General features: G+C 43.8%; 1 protein-coding gene across 1 annotated transcript in view; it reads right to left on the minus strand.

The window, feature by feature from the left end:
- The window catches only part of UBE2V2 (ubiquitin conjugating enzyme E2 V2), a 31,160-nt gene extending 16,777 nt beyond the window's left edge, over positions 1–14,383 (minus strand). Inside the window, 1 exon segment of the mRNA NM_001243391.1 lies at positions 14,313–14,383. Coding sequence (NP_001230320.1) covers positions 14,313–14,328 — 16 coding nt within the window. The 5' untranslated portion in view covers positions 14,329–14,383.

The raw sequence follows: 17,149 nt of genomic DNA on the forward strand, positions 1-17,149 counted from the left end.
CCTCTCCCGCCAATCCAAGCACACACACAGGTACCAGGCAGGAAAAGGGGACATCTCTTTTAAAGCAACTGTCATTTTGTATAGCTTTTCTCTTTTCCTGAAACTAAGACATCTCTTTCAGTTACCAATTCGGAGTAATCCTTTTGAACATATAATGAGAAGCCACTAAGTGCCATAACTTAAAAACACTAGCCATGGAGTTCCCATCGTGGTTCAGTGGTTAACAAACCCAACTAGGAACCATGAGGTTGCGCGTTCAATCCCTGGCCTTGCTCGGTGGGGTAAGGATCCATAGTTGCCGTGAGCTGTGGTGTAGGTTGCAGAAGTGGCTCGGATCCTGCATTGCTGTGGCTCTGGCGAAGGCTGGCAGCTACAGTTCCGATTAGACCCCTAGCCTGGGAACCTCCATATGCCACGGAGCAGCCATAGAAAAGGCAAAACAAACAAACAAAAAAACCAAACACACACTAGCCACTTTATGTGTTGTAAAAAACTGGAAAACCTTGGGCCACAGAAACACGAAGCTGTTATAATCACAAAAACAAGAGTAGTCATTACTAGAGTTCCCACTGTGGCTCAGTGCTAACGAACCCAACTAATATCTAGGAGGATTCAGGTTTGATCCCTGACCTCACTCAGCGGGTTGGGGATCCGGCATTGCCGTGAGCTGTGGTGTAGGTTGCAGATGGGGCTTGGATCCTGCGTTGCTATGGCTGTGGTGTAGGCTGGCAGCTGCAGCTCTGATTTGACTCCTAGCCTGGGAATTTCCATATGCTAAATTTTATGGCCCTAAGTCGTTATCACAACTACAATAATTACTAAAAACCATTTGCTTGGTGTATAATAATTATTAATAACCATTTGCCTAGTGTGCTATTTTAAATAAATTATCCCATTTGATCCCAAAAGCACTCATTTTACAGTTGAGGAAACCGAAGTTTGAAGAAGCTGAGTGACCAACCCAAGGTCACACAGTCCTAAGTGGCAGATCCGGTATTAAAACCCAGTCTCTTCACTGAGGTCACTCTCTTAACCTTGAAGTCACATAGCAAGCCACCCAGGCAGCACCCTACGCACAGGCCAGGCATCAGACTGCCCACAGCTAGCTCCCAGTGCTGCCGCCTTCCAGACAGGGGGCCCAGCAATGTTTTCTCATCCATAAATGTGAGAAGAGACCACAGCAGTTTCTACCTCACAGACTCACCGTGAAAATTAAACACAGTAAGGTTAAACAGAATGTTGGATATGATTTTAGTGCTCATGTTAAGTTACAAAACACTTCTATTCATCCCCAGCTACCTCTGGTGAGAGCTAAAGCTCTCTGAAGGCTGGCCCCGGAACAGTTACCCTGGGCTTGAGTCTCTACCCACGTAACAAGACGACTGCTCTTCTCCTGGGGCTGTACCGTCATGATCTCCACAAGATACTGCTATTGACCTGCTCTTTGAAGTAATCTTAAAGAAGCCTGATTACCTCTTACCATTATGAAGTCATTCCCCAAGTAAAATTCTAAATTTGTGTCGTTTCGTAGTCTCCTTTTTTATAAACAATTCAGTCAGGTGATCTTTATAAGCATCCAAAACTACAAAGTAAACAATGTAAAATTAATGTTTCTTTTTACATAAGTGCCTTAAAAGCAATAAATTTAGTGGCTGCTAAACTTTTCACCATATCTCTATGCAGCATTCTGGAGAAATAGTTCAAAGATTAATGGATCGATTACTGGCAATGTCAAAATTGAAAAGGTTATAGCAGCTAGGACTATTTTGTTTTCAAAGTATAAGACTCAAAACAAACAAAACCCAGTGAGCTGTATTTTCAAGCTCAGGGCTAGAGTTTTCTGTTTTATTTCGCCCAACCACTAGTGTCTGCAAAGAGAAGGAGCCACAAGGGGGATGCTGGTCTATGAAAAAGCTACAGCAGGCACATAGGTGGTCCTTTCAATCTCTTACCACCTCCAAGCCTTTTTCTAGAGTTCTGCTTGCTTTTCCCTGTATCATGTTTGTGTTGTTATTGTTGAAAAGCAGCCCATACACCCACCCCTTTCGAGCTGAAACTCTTTTACAATGTCATCAATTTTTCAGTCCAGAAGAATCTCAGAGATCATCCAGTACAAAACCTAACATTTTAGGCTTTCCCCATGGTACAGTGGGTTAAGTATCTGGCATTGTCACTGTGGTAGCTCTGGTTACAGCTGTGGCATGGATTCAATCCCTGGCCCAGGAACTTCCACAAGCCGTGGGTGTGGGAAAAAAAAAACAAACCCTAAAAACTGGATTAGTCTCCAGGGGTCCACTAATCTAGTCTCCTTATTACATGATGATGAACTTCCATTTATGAGGCAAAACCCTGAATGTAGACAACCTAAAAAATATGCTTCCAGTTTTTAGTATGAAGGGTATCAGATTCCTAACCATGTGCCTTTGATTTTCAAAATACCAAAAGTAAAGGCATAAAGACAACAAAAACTAGAATGAGTCTTGAAATGCTGTGTATCAGGAACAAGGATTCCCCAATTTTAACTCATAAAATGTAACCTTTTTCAGTTACAGGGATAAAAGCATAAATAAGACCTTAAATAGTAATAAATCTGTCAATCTACCCATACAAACATAAGAAATGACAGCAAAGCAAACTCATTATCAGTTTACAACTAACCATCTAAATTAAGTAAGTTCTGAAATAACGCTTAAATTTTGTTTAGGGCCTCACTGGCCATATACGGAAGATCCCAGGCTAGGGGTCGAATTGGAGCTGCAGCTGCCTGCCTGCACCGCAGCCAGGGCAACGTCAGATCCGAACCTCCTCTGTGACCTATGCTGCACCCTGAAGCAACACTGGATCCATAACCCACTGATCGAGGCCAGGGATCAAACCTGTGTCTGCACGGATCCTAGTCAGATTCTTAACCCACTGAGCCACAACGAGACTGCACTTTCTTTTTTAATGAACATACTTCTATGTGAAACACAGTCAAGTACCATATCTACCTGCTGGGTAGGAGTATTCATCTTTGGGGGTGGGGCAGGGTCAATGGACACTCTTCCAACCCAGCTGACCCAGGGACCCACCATCTACTCAAAATTAACTTGCCCAGAGGAATGCCAAGAACCGGCTCTCCAACCCCACTTCAGCGGGAACTCACGAACATCCAAGTGCACTCCGAGCCCCCTTCCCTCACTACTCTACCTTCCCTAAGCAGCTGTGGGTTAAGGAAAAGTGTGTCTGGGGCACCCAGCTTACCTGCCCTGCAGAGTTCTCTCAGGCACAGGGGTTTCTGCCACCAGGCAACAAGCTGAGGGGCACACGGTTAGGACGGAGCTCTCAGAAAGTCCCTTGTTAACTTCAGTGCTGGCTCCTGTCCACCTGGTGAATTCTGAGTCCCCTCGAACCCCCAATAGGCTGCCTGAGTGAAAACTGACTTTTACTGAGCACCTATGTGACAGACATGTGCAGACAGGCAGAAGCATCATGTTCTACTTTGCAAGTTGTTTTAACACCACCATTTCACTAAATAAGAAAATTCAGGTTTAAATTACTAGGTTGAACCTTATGAATGAAACTGTTGGTATTCAGGCATCTTTTTAACCAACAGAAAAGAGATTTCATAAGGTTCAACCTAACATGGATTAAGTGGAGGAGGTGAGATGAATGGGGTTTCAAAGCCCAAGCTCACGTCCCTCGCTCCTGCTCAAATGCCCTGATCCCTGCAGATCTGATGGGGATGAGGGACACATAGTGACCAACTGAGGGGAGCAGTTCTGACAAAACAAATCCAGTTCTGCACCCTTTAAAAAAAGAAACTTTCTATAGATCACATACTTGGATTGTGCTCACAGCAAAATACTACTACCCAGGCAAAGAATATAACCATCATTTTATATTTTTCAAAGTACTTTCCCATACAGCCATGTTATCTGAATAAAGGAAAAATCTTTTAAGGTACAATGGGCAGATAGATCTATGTTTTACAAAGATAAGGGCATGAACTAACTCACTCAAGATCGTGGCAAGCTAGTAGCTAAGTCAAAGGTGTCATGCATATTTCTCGACATGAGTATAACTCTGTTACTGTATACTATATACTCCAGAAAACAAAGCAGGGAGACCATAGAACATGTACAACCTAAAATACATATTTTTCAAAACATACTCATTGCTGACATTCACTATATAAACAAAAACATTATAAAGAAAGTTTCAAAACTTAAATCCAAGAAACAAGAGCATCCGTTCACTTTTACATTAATCCATCCATTTACTCAATAACCCTCTGATGACTACTCACTGCTGTTACTCTGCAGGCACCTGATAAAAACTCTCTTTGCCCTAAGCAGCTCACCTGAGAGGAGACCAATACAGAGACAGCACAACACAAAGAAAAAAATCCTCTGGGGGCACCTAGAAAGGACAACCAACCCCAAAAGAAGGACAAGGAAGAACTCCTTGAGGAAGAAACTCCCCAGGTACAACCTAAAAGGAACCACGCAGATGAGAACTGCGTAAAAATATTCAAGATGTCAGGGTGGAAAAACATAAGCAAAGAATGTCAAAAAACTGAATAAACAGAGCAATCTGCATGCATGAGAAACTCACAGCAAAGATGGTAAGTTCTCCTCAAATTAATCTTCGGACTTTCAATTTAAACTGAAATTCTAGGGAGTTCCCTGGCAGTCTACAGTAATTAGGACTCGACACTTTCATTCCTGTAGCCCGGGTACAATCCCTGATCTGGGAACTGAGATCCCACATCAAGCCTCAGCATGCTGCAGCCAAAAACCAAACAAAAACCCCTGAAATTCCAACGGCACTGTTCTCAGAAATGGACAGTCCTAATATTCTTATGGAAAACCTAAGGGGCAAGAATTTAGAGAAAATATTTAAAGAAAAAGAAAACCAAAAAAAAAAAAAAAAGGAGTTCCCATCGTGGCGAAATGGTTAACGAATCCGGCTAGGAACCATGAGGTTGCAGGTTCGGTCCCTGGCCTTGCTCAGTGGGTTAAGGATCCGGTGTTGCCGTGAGCTGTGGTGTAGGTCGCAGACGTGGCTCGGACCCCGCGTTGCTGTGGCTCTGGCGTAGGCCGGTGGCTACGGCTCCGATTCGACCCCTAGCCTGGGAACCTCCCTATGCTGCGGGAGCGGCCTAAGAAATAGCAAAAAGACAGGAAAAAAAAAAAAAGAAAACAGAGGGGATACTTTTCCTAGATATTAAGATTTCCTCCTCAGCAAAGAACGTAGTTAGGATAATGTGAAATTAGTGCAGGAGTCAGTTCTTCACTCTGGAGAAATTCTGTTTGATAACCCTACCTAGGCCCATAAGCCCACTCACTGGCTGCTTCAAAAACCACAGTCACGGGAGCTCCCATCATGGCTCAGCGGTTAACAAATCTGACTAGCAACCATGAGGATGCAGGTTCGATCCCTGGCCTCGCTCAGTGGGTTAAGGATCTGGTGTTGCGTGGCTGTGTTGTAAGCCAGCAGCTGTAGCTCTGATTAGACCCCTAGCCTGGGAAGTTCCATATGCCTTGGGTGCAGCCCTACAAAGCAAAAAAAACAAATAAACAACTAAGATGGCATCAACTATACGAACTATTACTTTAAGAAATTAAAACACACTACCAATTAAACTATATGACATATATCCATTTCAGATGGTAAAACCTGTCTTAGAATTAATGGAATAATTAATACGGATTAAAAAAAATCTGAAAAAATTCTTAATCAAACATTCTACATTTGAAGCATCTGTACTATTTACCTTCAAACACAGATAGAAAAACCTGGATTAGGAGTTCCCATCGTGGCTCAGTGGTTAACGACTCCGACTAGGAACCATGAGGTTGCAGGTTCAGTCCCTGGCCTTGCTCAGTGGGTTAAGGACCCAGCGTTGCCATGAGCTGTGGTGTAGGTTGCAGACGCAGTTCGATCCCCAGTTGCTGTGGCTGTGGCATAGGCCAGCATCTACAGCTCCAGTTAGACCCCTAGCCTGGGAACCTCCATATGCTGCGGGTGCGGCCCTAAAAAGACAAAAAGAAAAAAGAAAAAAAAGAAAAAAAAACCTGGATTAGAAAATTTGTGAATTACCTCGAACCCATGGTATGGAGGCTGCAAAGTGTACAGCAGAATACAAACCATGCTGCCAGTACTCTAAAGGTTACAACCAAAACCACTCTGCCCCCGGCTACTCCGCAAAAATTACTAGTCTATGTGCTGCACACTAACTCAGATAAGGAGAAAACAAGCAGTTTCGTGTGTTTACTTAACGTATTTGAATACAAAACATCCTTTTAGTATTGTTTCACTTCAGAAAAGTAAACTAAAAACTTATGAATAAAACATTATAATACATAAAGGGGGAAAACTAGATTTTCTTGAGCCATTTCTTGTGATTAAATCACTCACAGAGGAGTTCCCGTTGTGGCGCAGTGGTTAACGAATCCGACTAGGAACCATGAGGTTGCGGGTTCGGTCCCTGCCCTTGCTCAGTGGGTTAATGATCCGGCGTTGCCGTGAGCTGTGGTGTAGGTTGCAGACGCGGCTCAGATCCCGCGTTGCTCTGGCTCTGGCGTAGGCCGGTGGCTACAGCTCCGATTCAACCCCTGGCCTGGGAGCCTCCATATGCCGTGGGAGCGGCCCAAGAAATAGCAACAACAAAAAAAAAAAAAAAAAAAAAAAAAAAAGACATAAATCACTCACAGAAAGGGCACCCTAAGAAAATGATGACAACACAAGAGGTACTCAGTAACATTCCATGAGCTTATGGCAGAGGTTCACGTTCACCCTTTCTGGCAACATTTATGGGCTTAAACTCCCACCCTCTGTCAAATGGTAAAACAATCATAACCAGATCATCAGTTAGAACTTAACATACGTCAACATGATGCTTTTAAAACAGAGTCAGTTAGGTGGTAAAACTATGCAAGCCAAACTTTCCATCTTAATAAAGTAGAAATAAGTAGAAAAATTGGATTTCATCAAAATTTAAAACTTTTGGGTTTCAAAGGACAAATCAAGAAAGTGAAAAACCTACAAAATGAGAGAAAATACAAAGCATACATTAATAAGGAACTTGTACCTAGACTATATAAAGAAGAAATAGAGTATATAAAGAACTCTTACGACTCAACAATAAAAAGACAAACAATGCAATTTTTTTACATGAACAAACCAGATGCTTACATGGGCAATTAATCTACAACAAAGGAGGCAAAAATAAAATGGAGAAAAGACAGTCTCTTTAGCAAGCAAGGAGGATTGGGGAAAGTGGACAACTACATGCAAAAGAACCAAACTGGACTACTCTTCCCACACCATTTACAAAAGTAAACTCAGAATTCATTAAAGACTTACAATAAATCTGAAATCTTAAACCTTCTAGAAGAAAACAGTATGCTCTTTGACACTGGTCTTTGCAATAATTTTTTACATCTGTCTCCTCAGGCAAGGGAAACAAAAGCAAAAATAAACAAATGAGACTGTATCAAACTAAATGCTTTTGCACACCAAAGGCAACTATCAACAAAACAAAAAGGCAGCCTAGGAATGGGAGAAGACACCTGTAAACAATAGATCTGACAAGGGGTTAATATCCAAAATACACGAAGAACACAAATAACTCAACGCTCAAAAAAATAAACCTGAAACCCGATTAAAACAATGGGCAGAGGATCTGAATAGACATTTCCAAAAAAAGACATTCAGATGGTCAACAGTTACGTGAAAAGATGCTCAACATCATGCATCATCAGGGAAATGCAAATCAAAACCACAAAGAGCTATATCACCTGACATCTGAGTGGCTGTCATCAAAAACTTAACAAATAAGTCTGCAAGAATGTGGAGAAAAGGGGACACTTGTGCACTACTGGGGGGAATATAAATTGGTGCAACAACTATATAAAACAGTGTAATTTCCTCAAAAAATTACAAATAAACTAATGCACAATTCAGCAATTCCGCTCCTGGGTATTTATCCAAAGAGAACAAAAACACTATTTCAAAAAGATCTATGCATCCTTTTGTTCATTGCACCATTATGCACAACAGGCAAGATATGAAAGCAACTTAAGTGCCCATCGATACATGAATGGATAAAGATGTACACACACACGCAATACTTCTCAGACGTAAAGAAGAATGAAATCTTGCCATCAGCAACAATATGGACGGGCCTAGAGAGTATTATGCCAACTGAGCTAAGTCAGAGAAAGACAAATGTTGTATGCCCACTTATATACAGCAACCAAAGTTTATAAAATACAGGGTGATACAGAAGCAGCATCAAAGAACCTGAAATCAAGAAACTAGCTCTGGACTCAACAGCTCACTAAATAATCTTGTCAAACTCACTTCATAACTAGATATTCAGTGCTCATCTATAAAATAAACCTGGTCTAGAACCTAAATAATTCATAGTATACTTATAAATAAATCGATTCTAAATTTCATCCCATTTATTTTAGTCTACATACCTTCCATCATTTTGAAGTTTGGGGTCAAACAGCTCCCCAAATGATTGATAAATGGCTATTTCCACACATGGCAACCTGTTTGCCATGGTTTCCATATGCATGACTTCCAGTTCCCATGGTTTAAAGACCAGCCCCCCAACGACACAGTTCAAACTTCAGTCACCACAGTATCCTAACTATGCATGAAGTACGCACTTTGCCACTAGCCCCTCTTTGCCACTAGCCCCTCGGTCCACAAGACTGTGCACGTAACATGAGCAATCCCAATCACTGGCCATCACTTCCCATTTTCAGTGCTGTTAACAGGATGCTGCACCTCTCTCAGTTCTCAGACAGCAAAGCATGCAGGAGAGCTGCCTCCTGTCCCCCAGTGGTACCCACGTGAGAGTCTATAGCCAAAAAAAAGTTCCCGTTACGGCGCAGCAGAAACGAATCCAACTAGGAACAATGAGGTTGCAGGTTCCATCCCTGGCCTCGGTCAGTGGGTTAAGGATCCCGCACTGTTGTGAGCTGTGGTGTAGGTCACAGACATGGCTCAGATCTGGCGTTGCCGTGGCCCTGGCATAGGCCGATGGCTGGCAACAGCTCCGATTAGACCCCTAGCCTGGGAACCTCCAAATGCTGTGGGTGCGGTCCTAAAAAGACAAAAGACAAAAAATAAAATAAAATAGCCAACAAAGGCAAAAATGCAGCAAAGAAACAAAAGCTGGTAACATGGGAAATGAAATTTGAACAGAGAGTCACAAAAGATATTTCTGACCATAGGAACGTTGAAGAGACTCCAGAAGAGCAGGCAGTGGAATGCAGTGAAGGTGAACTTATGCACATAAATGCAGAAAGGAGATGCAGGAAGATGACCACATCCCAGAGGAAGGGAAACTTCACAATAAAGAAACTCTCAGAGATCTACCCTCTAACACTGAAAGCACAAAGGAAAGAGTTACCGCTGTGGACCAACGGGATCAGCAGTTGTCTCTGCAGTGCGGGGACCAAGGTTCCATCCCTGGTCTCGGATCTGATCCTTGGCCTGAGAATTCCACAGGCCCTTGGGGCCGCCAAAAAGAGAAAAGAAAGAGGGAAGGAAGGAACGAAGGGGAAGAGAGGAACAAAGGGAGGAAGGAAGAGAAAGAAAGAGGAGCTCCCATCGTGGATCAGCAGAAAGGAATCTGACTAGTAGCCATGAGGATGCAGGTTCGATCCCTGGCTTCCCTCAGTGGGTTAAGAATCTGACACTGCTGTAACCCGTGGTGGAGGCCAGCAGCTTCAAGTCTGATTCAACCCCTAGCCTGGGACCCTTCCTATACCACGGGTTCAGCCCTAAAAAGACCAAAAAGAAAAAAAAAAAAGGAAAGAAACACAAAGAATAAAATATTGGAAGAAGATCCAAATTAAAGAGAATGACAATTCAAAGCATAGAAAAGATGCCTGCTCCACATAAATTACAAGATGAGAAGAAAAAGGCAAGCATTGTTCAAACTAGTCTAGACAATTTTATAAAGAGATCAAACACTCTAATTCTTTGTTTTTGTTTGTTTTGTTTTCTGGCTACACCCACCGCACGTGGAAGTCCCCAGGGATTGAAACTGCACGGTAGCAGTGCCCTGGGCCACTGCAATGAAAACGCTGGATCCTTTGGATCCTTAATCTACTGCACCACTAGAGAACTCCCATTCTAATTCTTTTTTCTTTTTTTTTTTTTTTTTTTTTGTCTTTTGTCCTTTTAGGGCCACACTCGCAGCATATGGAGGTTCCCAGGTTAGGGGTCAAATAAGAGCTGTAGCCGCCAGCCTATACCAGAGCCACATCAACACCAGATCCAAGCCTCGTCTGCAACCTACACCACAGCTCACGGCAACCGCAGGATCCTTAACCCACTGAGCAAGGCCAAGGATTGAACCTGCAACCTCATGGTTCCTAGTCAGATTCGTTAACCACTGCGCCTCGACAGGAACTCCCCCATTCTAATTCTTAAACTCACATTTAAATCACAGTGTACTAACAAATGTTAGTTTTACTTTTTAAAAAATGTTTTAGTGAACATTTTCAAAGGTCACAGAATGATCCTAATTTTTCACACTTAGTAAGACTGTTTGGGACAGTTTCAGTCTGCCACCCCAACTACTCTGCAAAGGGAGGGCTGCTCCACAGTAAGCAGTACCTGACGTTATCAAGAGCAAACATGCATCAGGAGCATCCAGGTTCATAACTAACAGAGAAATCTACCAGGCCAGTTATTAGTCTGAAGAGGGAAATACCTTAGACTATAACAGTTCAGCTCCTATATTGTTTAGTTTCCAAATTCTATGATTTATACATGCAAATCTCTTTTACTGCTCCCACGTTCTGCCATATCCACACATCTTCATCTTTAATATGGGGAAAACAACCTCATATTGTCCAACCTTTTCATAGACGGGGAGGTGGAAAGCAAGGCTTAAGAGCGCAGGAGCATATCTAGCATGCAAAGCAATCTAGCAGGGCAGCAGGAAAACTGAAACACTGCTAACCCAGTTCTTGCTCCAGGATACATAATGCTGCCCACTTCTGAAAATGGTAATTGGGTTTTACTTTGGTCTTGTTTTCCACTCATGTGGCTTACCAACAAAGAAAAAATATTCCATCTTTTTTTCTGAGCCTCTCACTAAAGACATTTTGCAATCTTCTGCATTCAGAGAAGACAGCTCCATCACACCACTAGTCTAACTACTGATAAATGACAAAAAATATTCAAATGTTTCACATTACAATGTATTCTGGATGGGATCCTCGGACAGAAACAGACATTAGGTAAAAACTAAAGAAACCTGAATACAGTACCAACTTCAGTTAATGATAAGTATGTTGATACTCGTTCATTACTTGGTGATAAATGTACCAGACCATGATGTTAACAGGAGAAATTGGATACATGTATAGGAATGCCCTGTACCATCCTCACAACTTTTCTGTAAAATTTGAAAGTACTCTAAAATTAAAAATGTACTATTACTATAAATTATTGCATACACTTTTAATTTTGAATCACAGGTACTAAACATAGCAGTGTATTTTTATTTTTTTTTTAAGCTGTGTGCTATGAAATCATACCGACCCCCCAGAAGTGACTCTGCCTCTGGGAACTGGGAATCTAGCCAGTGGGGTTTCCACCACAGCCCATTTCATGAATGGAAGTGTCTGAGAGTCTGAATAAGGATTCTACTAGAAGAGAAGCATGAAAGCCACTCTCAAATCTAAAAGGGAATAAGGGCTCCTGATTTCAGGATTATTCCAAATTCAGAGTTCCTCATGATGAAAAAAGCACTAGGCTGAGAGTAAAAAAACTAGATTCTAATCTGGACTCTATTGATAACCAACTATGTAAAATCTTATATTTCCTTAGGCCTCAGTTTTCTCATCTACAAAAAAAGAGGATCAAGTAGTATGGCGAAGTATGTTTCAGCTCAGAGGTCTGTTTAATTAGAATCCCCATCAATTTTTTTTCTAGTAACAGAAAGGATAAAAACATATGACTTAGGCAATGGACATTAAAATACAGTGCTTTAATTGAGGTAAAAAAAAATATTTGTCGGATGCTTTTTCTTTTTGGCCTATCAAATAACTATTTTTGTCAAGGTTATTTTGGCTCAATTAAAAAACAAGTAGGAGTACCCACTGTGGTGCAGTGGGTTAAGGATCCATCTTATCTCTGTGGAGGCACCAGTTCAATCCGGCCCAGCACAGTGGATTAAGGATCTGGCACTGCTGAAGCTGTGGCATATGTTGCAGGTGTGGCTTGGATTTGATCTCTGGCCTGGGAATTTCAATATGCCTCAGGAGCAGCCAAAAAAGAAAAGGAAAGAAAAAGAAAAACAAGCAAACATATACAATACCTGATCTAACTAATCTAATTTAAATTTCAAGCTTTACCACATCTACTTCACAGATATAAAGGTACTGTTTCCCTCCCTTACTACCAAGAAGCAAATATGAAAGTGTAACTAAGAGAAAATATAATTTAAAAATAGCTCCAGGAGTTCCTGCTGTGGTGCAGTGGGTTAAGAATCCAACTACATCGGCTCAGGTTGCTGCAGATGCATGGATTCCATCCCCAGCCTGGTGCTGTGGGTTAAAGGATCCATCATTGCCGCAGCTGTGACACAGGTTGCAGCTGCGGCTCAAGTTCAATTCCTGGCCCAGGTACTTCCGTATGCCTCAAGTTCAGCCATTAAAAAAAAAAAAAAAAAAGTTCCAATACATAATCCAGAACTTACTTTAGACACCTCTCCCCCAAGTGGACAACACTGTCACTCTTGTAAAGCACAAAAAAGGATAACTAGAACATAAAATTCACCAGGGCAATTTTTAGCAACAGTTTCAAAACAAATTTCAGTGGTTTAAGAAAACATCAATTAACTGCCTAAAATATATTCTTTTTAATTAAGCTAAAGTTTCAAATCTCATAAATCTAAACGGTGTAAATACAGAATTTAGGAATGCTGAAAATACAGACCAGAAAATACACATTCCAATATATAACAAATATGCAAATAATCTCACGGCAATTTCCTTACAACTCCCCCAAATGATTAAATGTGGTTAATAAAAAGTACCTGTCATTAATATAACCATTGGTCTTTTCAAAATATTTCCACACTCTCTCATATGTACAGTGTGTGTGGGGGGGATTGTGTTTAAGTAAAAAATGAAATCCACAAAGTGAAAACTATCAATCGAATGAAAATAAATCATTTTATTACTAAGTTTTCAAGAACCTATAAATACTAAGCACATCTCATAAACACAGCCCCACTAACAAGCACGCAGGATTTCAAATGGAAAGGGCAGTAATTATAAAGTTTTAACACTAAAATATCACTTTTAAATCACCCATGCTTTATTACTTAGTTCTCATCTCATCTCTCATCAGTCTACTGAAACAGTTCCCCAACACCAAAACTAAACATCTTATCGTGACGCCTGCACGTAGTCAAGATGAGACATTAAAAAGACACAACTTCTCACTGAAATGAATGTAGAATGGTATTACCTTGAGACTACCCATCACAACATACACTGATGCCTTCCACTTTAGTATGTAGACTTGAAAATTCGTTTTATTATATAATGATGACATGAAATGCAAAACTAGTTTGTATTAATGGGTATGATTAGAAAAATTAAAGATCATACGCATTAATATTTTTAAGTAATAAAGCCTAACATTTTGACTTTAACATTTAATAGTCAAATGTCTAAAATCTTAGTGGTAATACTTAATTTCAAAGTCTGTGCTCATAGAAAACAAAACTGTATTAAGTGCAAGAAAGGAGTTGAATAGCTAATCTAAGAAATTGCTTTTTCTTCAGTTAGCGTTCACCTCACTCCTTGCTTTTACTTAGTTTGCACCACAGTTTTTCACTCAAATGAAAGATAACACACCTGCGGTCAGTTAGGAGACGGCCCCGTCCTCCGCCCACGTCAAGGCGAGTCAGGAATCAGACTCGCTTCAGCCTGGACCCCCAAGCGAGCCCTCCCGCGCCCAGGTGGAGGTAGCCCACCCTGGGCACCCCTGCTCGCTCTCTCACAGTCCGCGAGCCCCCGCCTGCCTGACCCAGCAACGCCTGCAGGACCCCAGACCAAGCAGGGCCCAGCCCAGCTCTAGGGCGCGCAGCCGACGCGCGGGCACGACCGCCGCCCCGACAGCAGCCCCGACCCTCCCTGTTCCCAGTGCGCTTCACGGGGAACGCAGCCGCCAAGGGGCCGCGCTCCTGCTTCTCCGCATGGCCAGGCCGATAGCCGGCAGCAGGCGGAGGCGCAGCTCGGGTCGGGGTGGAAAAGCAAGCGGCCCGGCCGGGAACAGACCTGTGGAGACCGCCATCTTCTCCTGCAGCCCGACGCACCGCCCTCACGCACGCGAAGACCGCGCCACTTCCGGGAGCGCCACTGCCCGCCCTGCGGCTTCCGACTGCAGGGTCCCGCCCCGCGGCTTCCGGTGCGTCACCACGGACCCGCCCCGCGGTTTCCGGGTTCCCGAAGCGCTGCAACTACTTCAGAGAAATGTGACAGAAGAAGTTGACGGAACACTCTCGAGTCAGTCACCGTAAGAGAGAGCGAAGCGCGAGGCAAGAACGCTCCGGGAAGGGCTCGCGCTTCGGAGAACCCTCGCCGGCGTGACGTCACGGGCGTGCGTCGAGCCGGGGGGCGGAGCGCCGCCGAGGGCCCCCTGATGGGGAAGGACGCGGCTCTGAGAGTTGAACGGAGGGGTTGTGGGAGGAAGGCTGGTCCCGACGGGTCGTTTTCTGTGGAAATAATTCAAGAAGCGGATCGGAAGTTTAAAGAACCCTTAAAATTAAGCTACCTTATTCGTATTTTCTTTTGCGATATGAGTTGGTGGAGGCAATGATTAAGATCTACGTCCAAGTCTAGAAAATTCTCCCCAAAAGTGTAAAAGAGCTTCCGAGTCACAGAAGAGCCTCGCTGCGAACGTGCCCCCACTGTTGGCGGCGGCCGCGGGGACGCGCACAGACTCGGGTGGTGGCGCCAAGCCGGCCCCGCGTAGGACTGCCGGCGACCCCCGAGGGCTGCGAGGTCCCGGGGTGCGTGCACCCTGCTACCCGCAGAAGGGGCGCGGACGGAGTCCCGCACCCCCCGCGCTGGTATCCCCGACCGGGCGGGGCCGGGGAGCTCGTCCCAAGTCCTGCCTTAGTGGTACTTGCTATGCACAAGGCGAGGTGGTTCTTGTTGGGTGGTGCTGACTGAAAAAAACGCACAGCCTGAAAGCTGAGAGTTAGGTTTTGTTTGGCAGACATTCTGAGGACTTGGAGCGCGGGAGCCGAGACTCAGATCACTGTGAGGGACTGCTTGGAAGTGGGGGGAGTGTAGCAAAGACTAGAAAGTCTGAGCATCAGAACATTACTGTTGAAGAACAGACATCCCAAATTAAAGAATTTCACGCTTTTTTGTCTATGGAAAGGTGCAGAGTCTGGCATTGAAATATTCCTTTGACGAACACCTTAGCTACCTTGTGCCCTTAGTATCCCGCGCCCTCAGGATGCAGCCTTGGTGGTGGCTGCAGCGCTCCCTGGGCTGAATTCCCAATGTGGTGGCCTGATGGCTATGACATCCTTTGTTTACTGATATGGCAGGCAATATTTTTGGCCAAACCTGCAGCATGTGTGGAAGTTCCCAGGCCAGGAATGAAACCTGCACTGCTGCAGTAACAATGCCACTAGATCCTTAATGCTACGCCACTATTTTCTAGTCAGAGGGGCCACTTCTTTCCACCCTGCACCCTTATTTCTCACCCATCTCTTACACATGACTTAGACTTTGGGAGGAGGCAGATCCTGTTCTTAATTTCTGAATGTGCTGTGTCAGCTGCTTTTTCTTCCCAGTTGCTCCCAGCTATGCCTCATAATAGGAAGTGGCACTATAGAGTGCTCTTTTAAGATTTGTTGCACTCTTCTCTGGAAGGAAGCCTCTATAACGGCTCCCAGTGATCCCTTCTGGTGTTGATACCTTGTTTTATAATCCTCTTGCCTTTTGTGGGGGCTGGGTTTACTGACCAGCTTCCAATAAACAAAATAAGACAAGTGCAGGAATATCACTTCTGAGATTTTGTTTAGAAAGAATAGGCTGCTGGGAGTTCCTATTGTGGTTCAATGGAAATGAATCTGACTAGGCAGGTTCAATCCCTGGCCTCGCCCAATGGGTTAAGGATCTAGCATTGCTGTGAGCTATAATGTAGGTCACAGACATGGCTCAGATCCCACATTGCTGTGCCTGTGTTGTAGGCCAGCAGTTACAGCTCCAATTTGACCCCTATCCTGGCAAACTCTGTATGCTACAGGTGCGGCCCTAAAAAGCAAAAAAAAAAGGACTCCTGGAGTTCCCTAGTGGCTCGGGGGTAAGGATTCAGCCTTGTCACTGCTGTGGCTCAGGTTTAATCCTTGACCTCAGAACTTCTGCATGCTTTAGGCATGGGGGGCCAGAGACTGGATTTCCGACATGCTCTCTCTTGCTCCCTGTGAAGGAAGCCAGCTGTCATCCTGACAGCTGCCTTCTAGAGAAGCCCACGTGGAAAGGAGCTAAGATCTTCTGGCCCAAGAACCTTGAGGAAGTGAGGTCTTCGGTTCAACAGCCACAAAGAACTGAACCCTATCAACAAATATGGGGAGTTCCCATCATGGCGAACGAATCCCACTACAAACCATGAGGTTGCGGGTTCGATCCCTGCCCTTGCTCAGTGGGTTAACGATCTGGCGTTGCCGTGAGCTGTGGTGTAGGTCGAAGACGCGGCTCAGATCCTGCGCTGCTGTGGCTCTGGCGTAGGCTGGCAGCTACAGCTCCAATTAGACCCCTAGTCTGGGAAACTCCATATGCCCGCAGGAGTGGCCCAAGAAATGGCAAAAAGACAAAAAAAAAAAAAAACAAAACAAATATGGGGGTGAGCTTGCAAGCAGATCCTCCCCGTTATCTCTTTGGATGACACTGCATCCTGGGCCAGCCCCTTCATTGCCACTCTGCTAGAGACAGAGGAACCAGCTAAAGGTGCCCAGATTCCTGACCCACCAATAATGAGATAATACATGTTTGCTGTTTTAAGCCACTACATTTTGGAATAATTTGTTTTGCAGCAATAGGAAACAAACACACTCTCTCACAGTACCCAAGACATGGAAGCAACCTAAAGTGTCCAT

This window comes from Sus scrofa, chromosome 4 (assembly GCF_000003025.6).
Source record: "Sus scrofa isolate TJ Tabasco breed Duroc chromosome 4, Sscrofa11.1, whole genome shotgun sequence".
In the NCBI taxonomy this organism is placed as follows: domain Eukaryota; kingdom Metazoa; phylum Chordata; class Mammalia; order Artiodactyla; family Suidae; genus Sus; species Sus scrofa.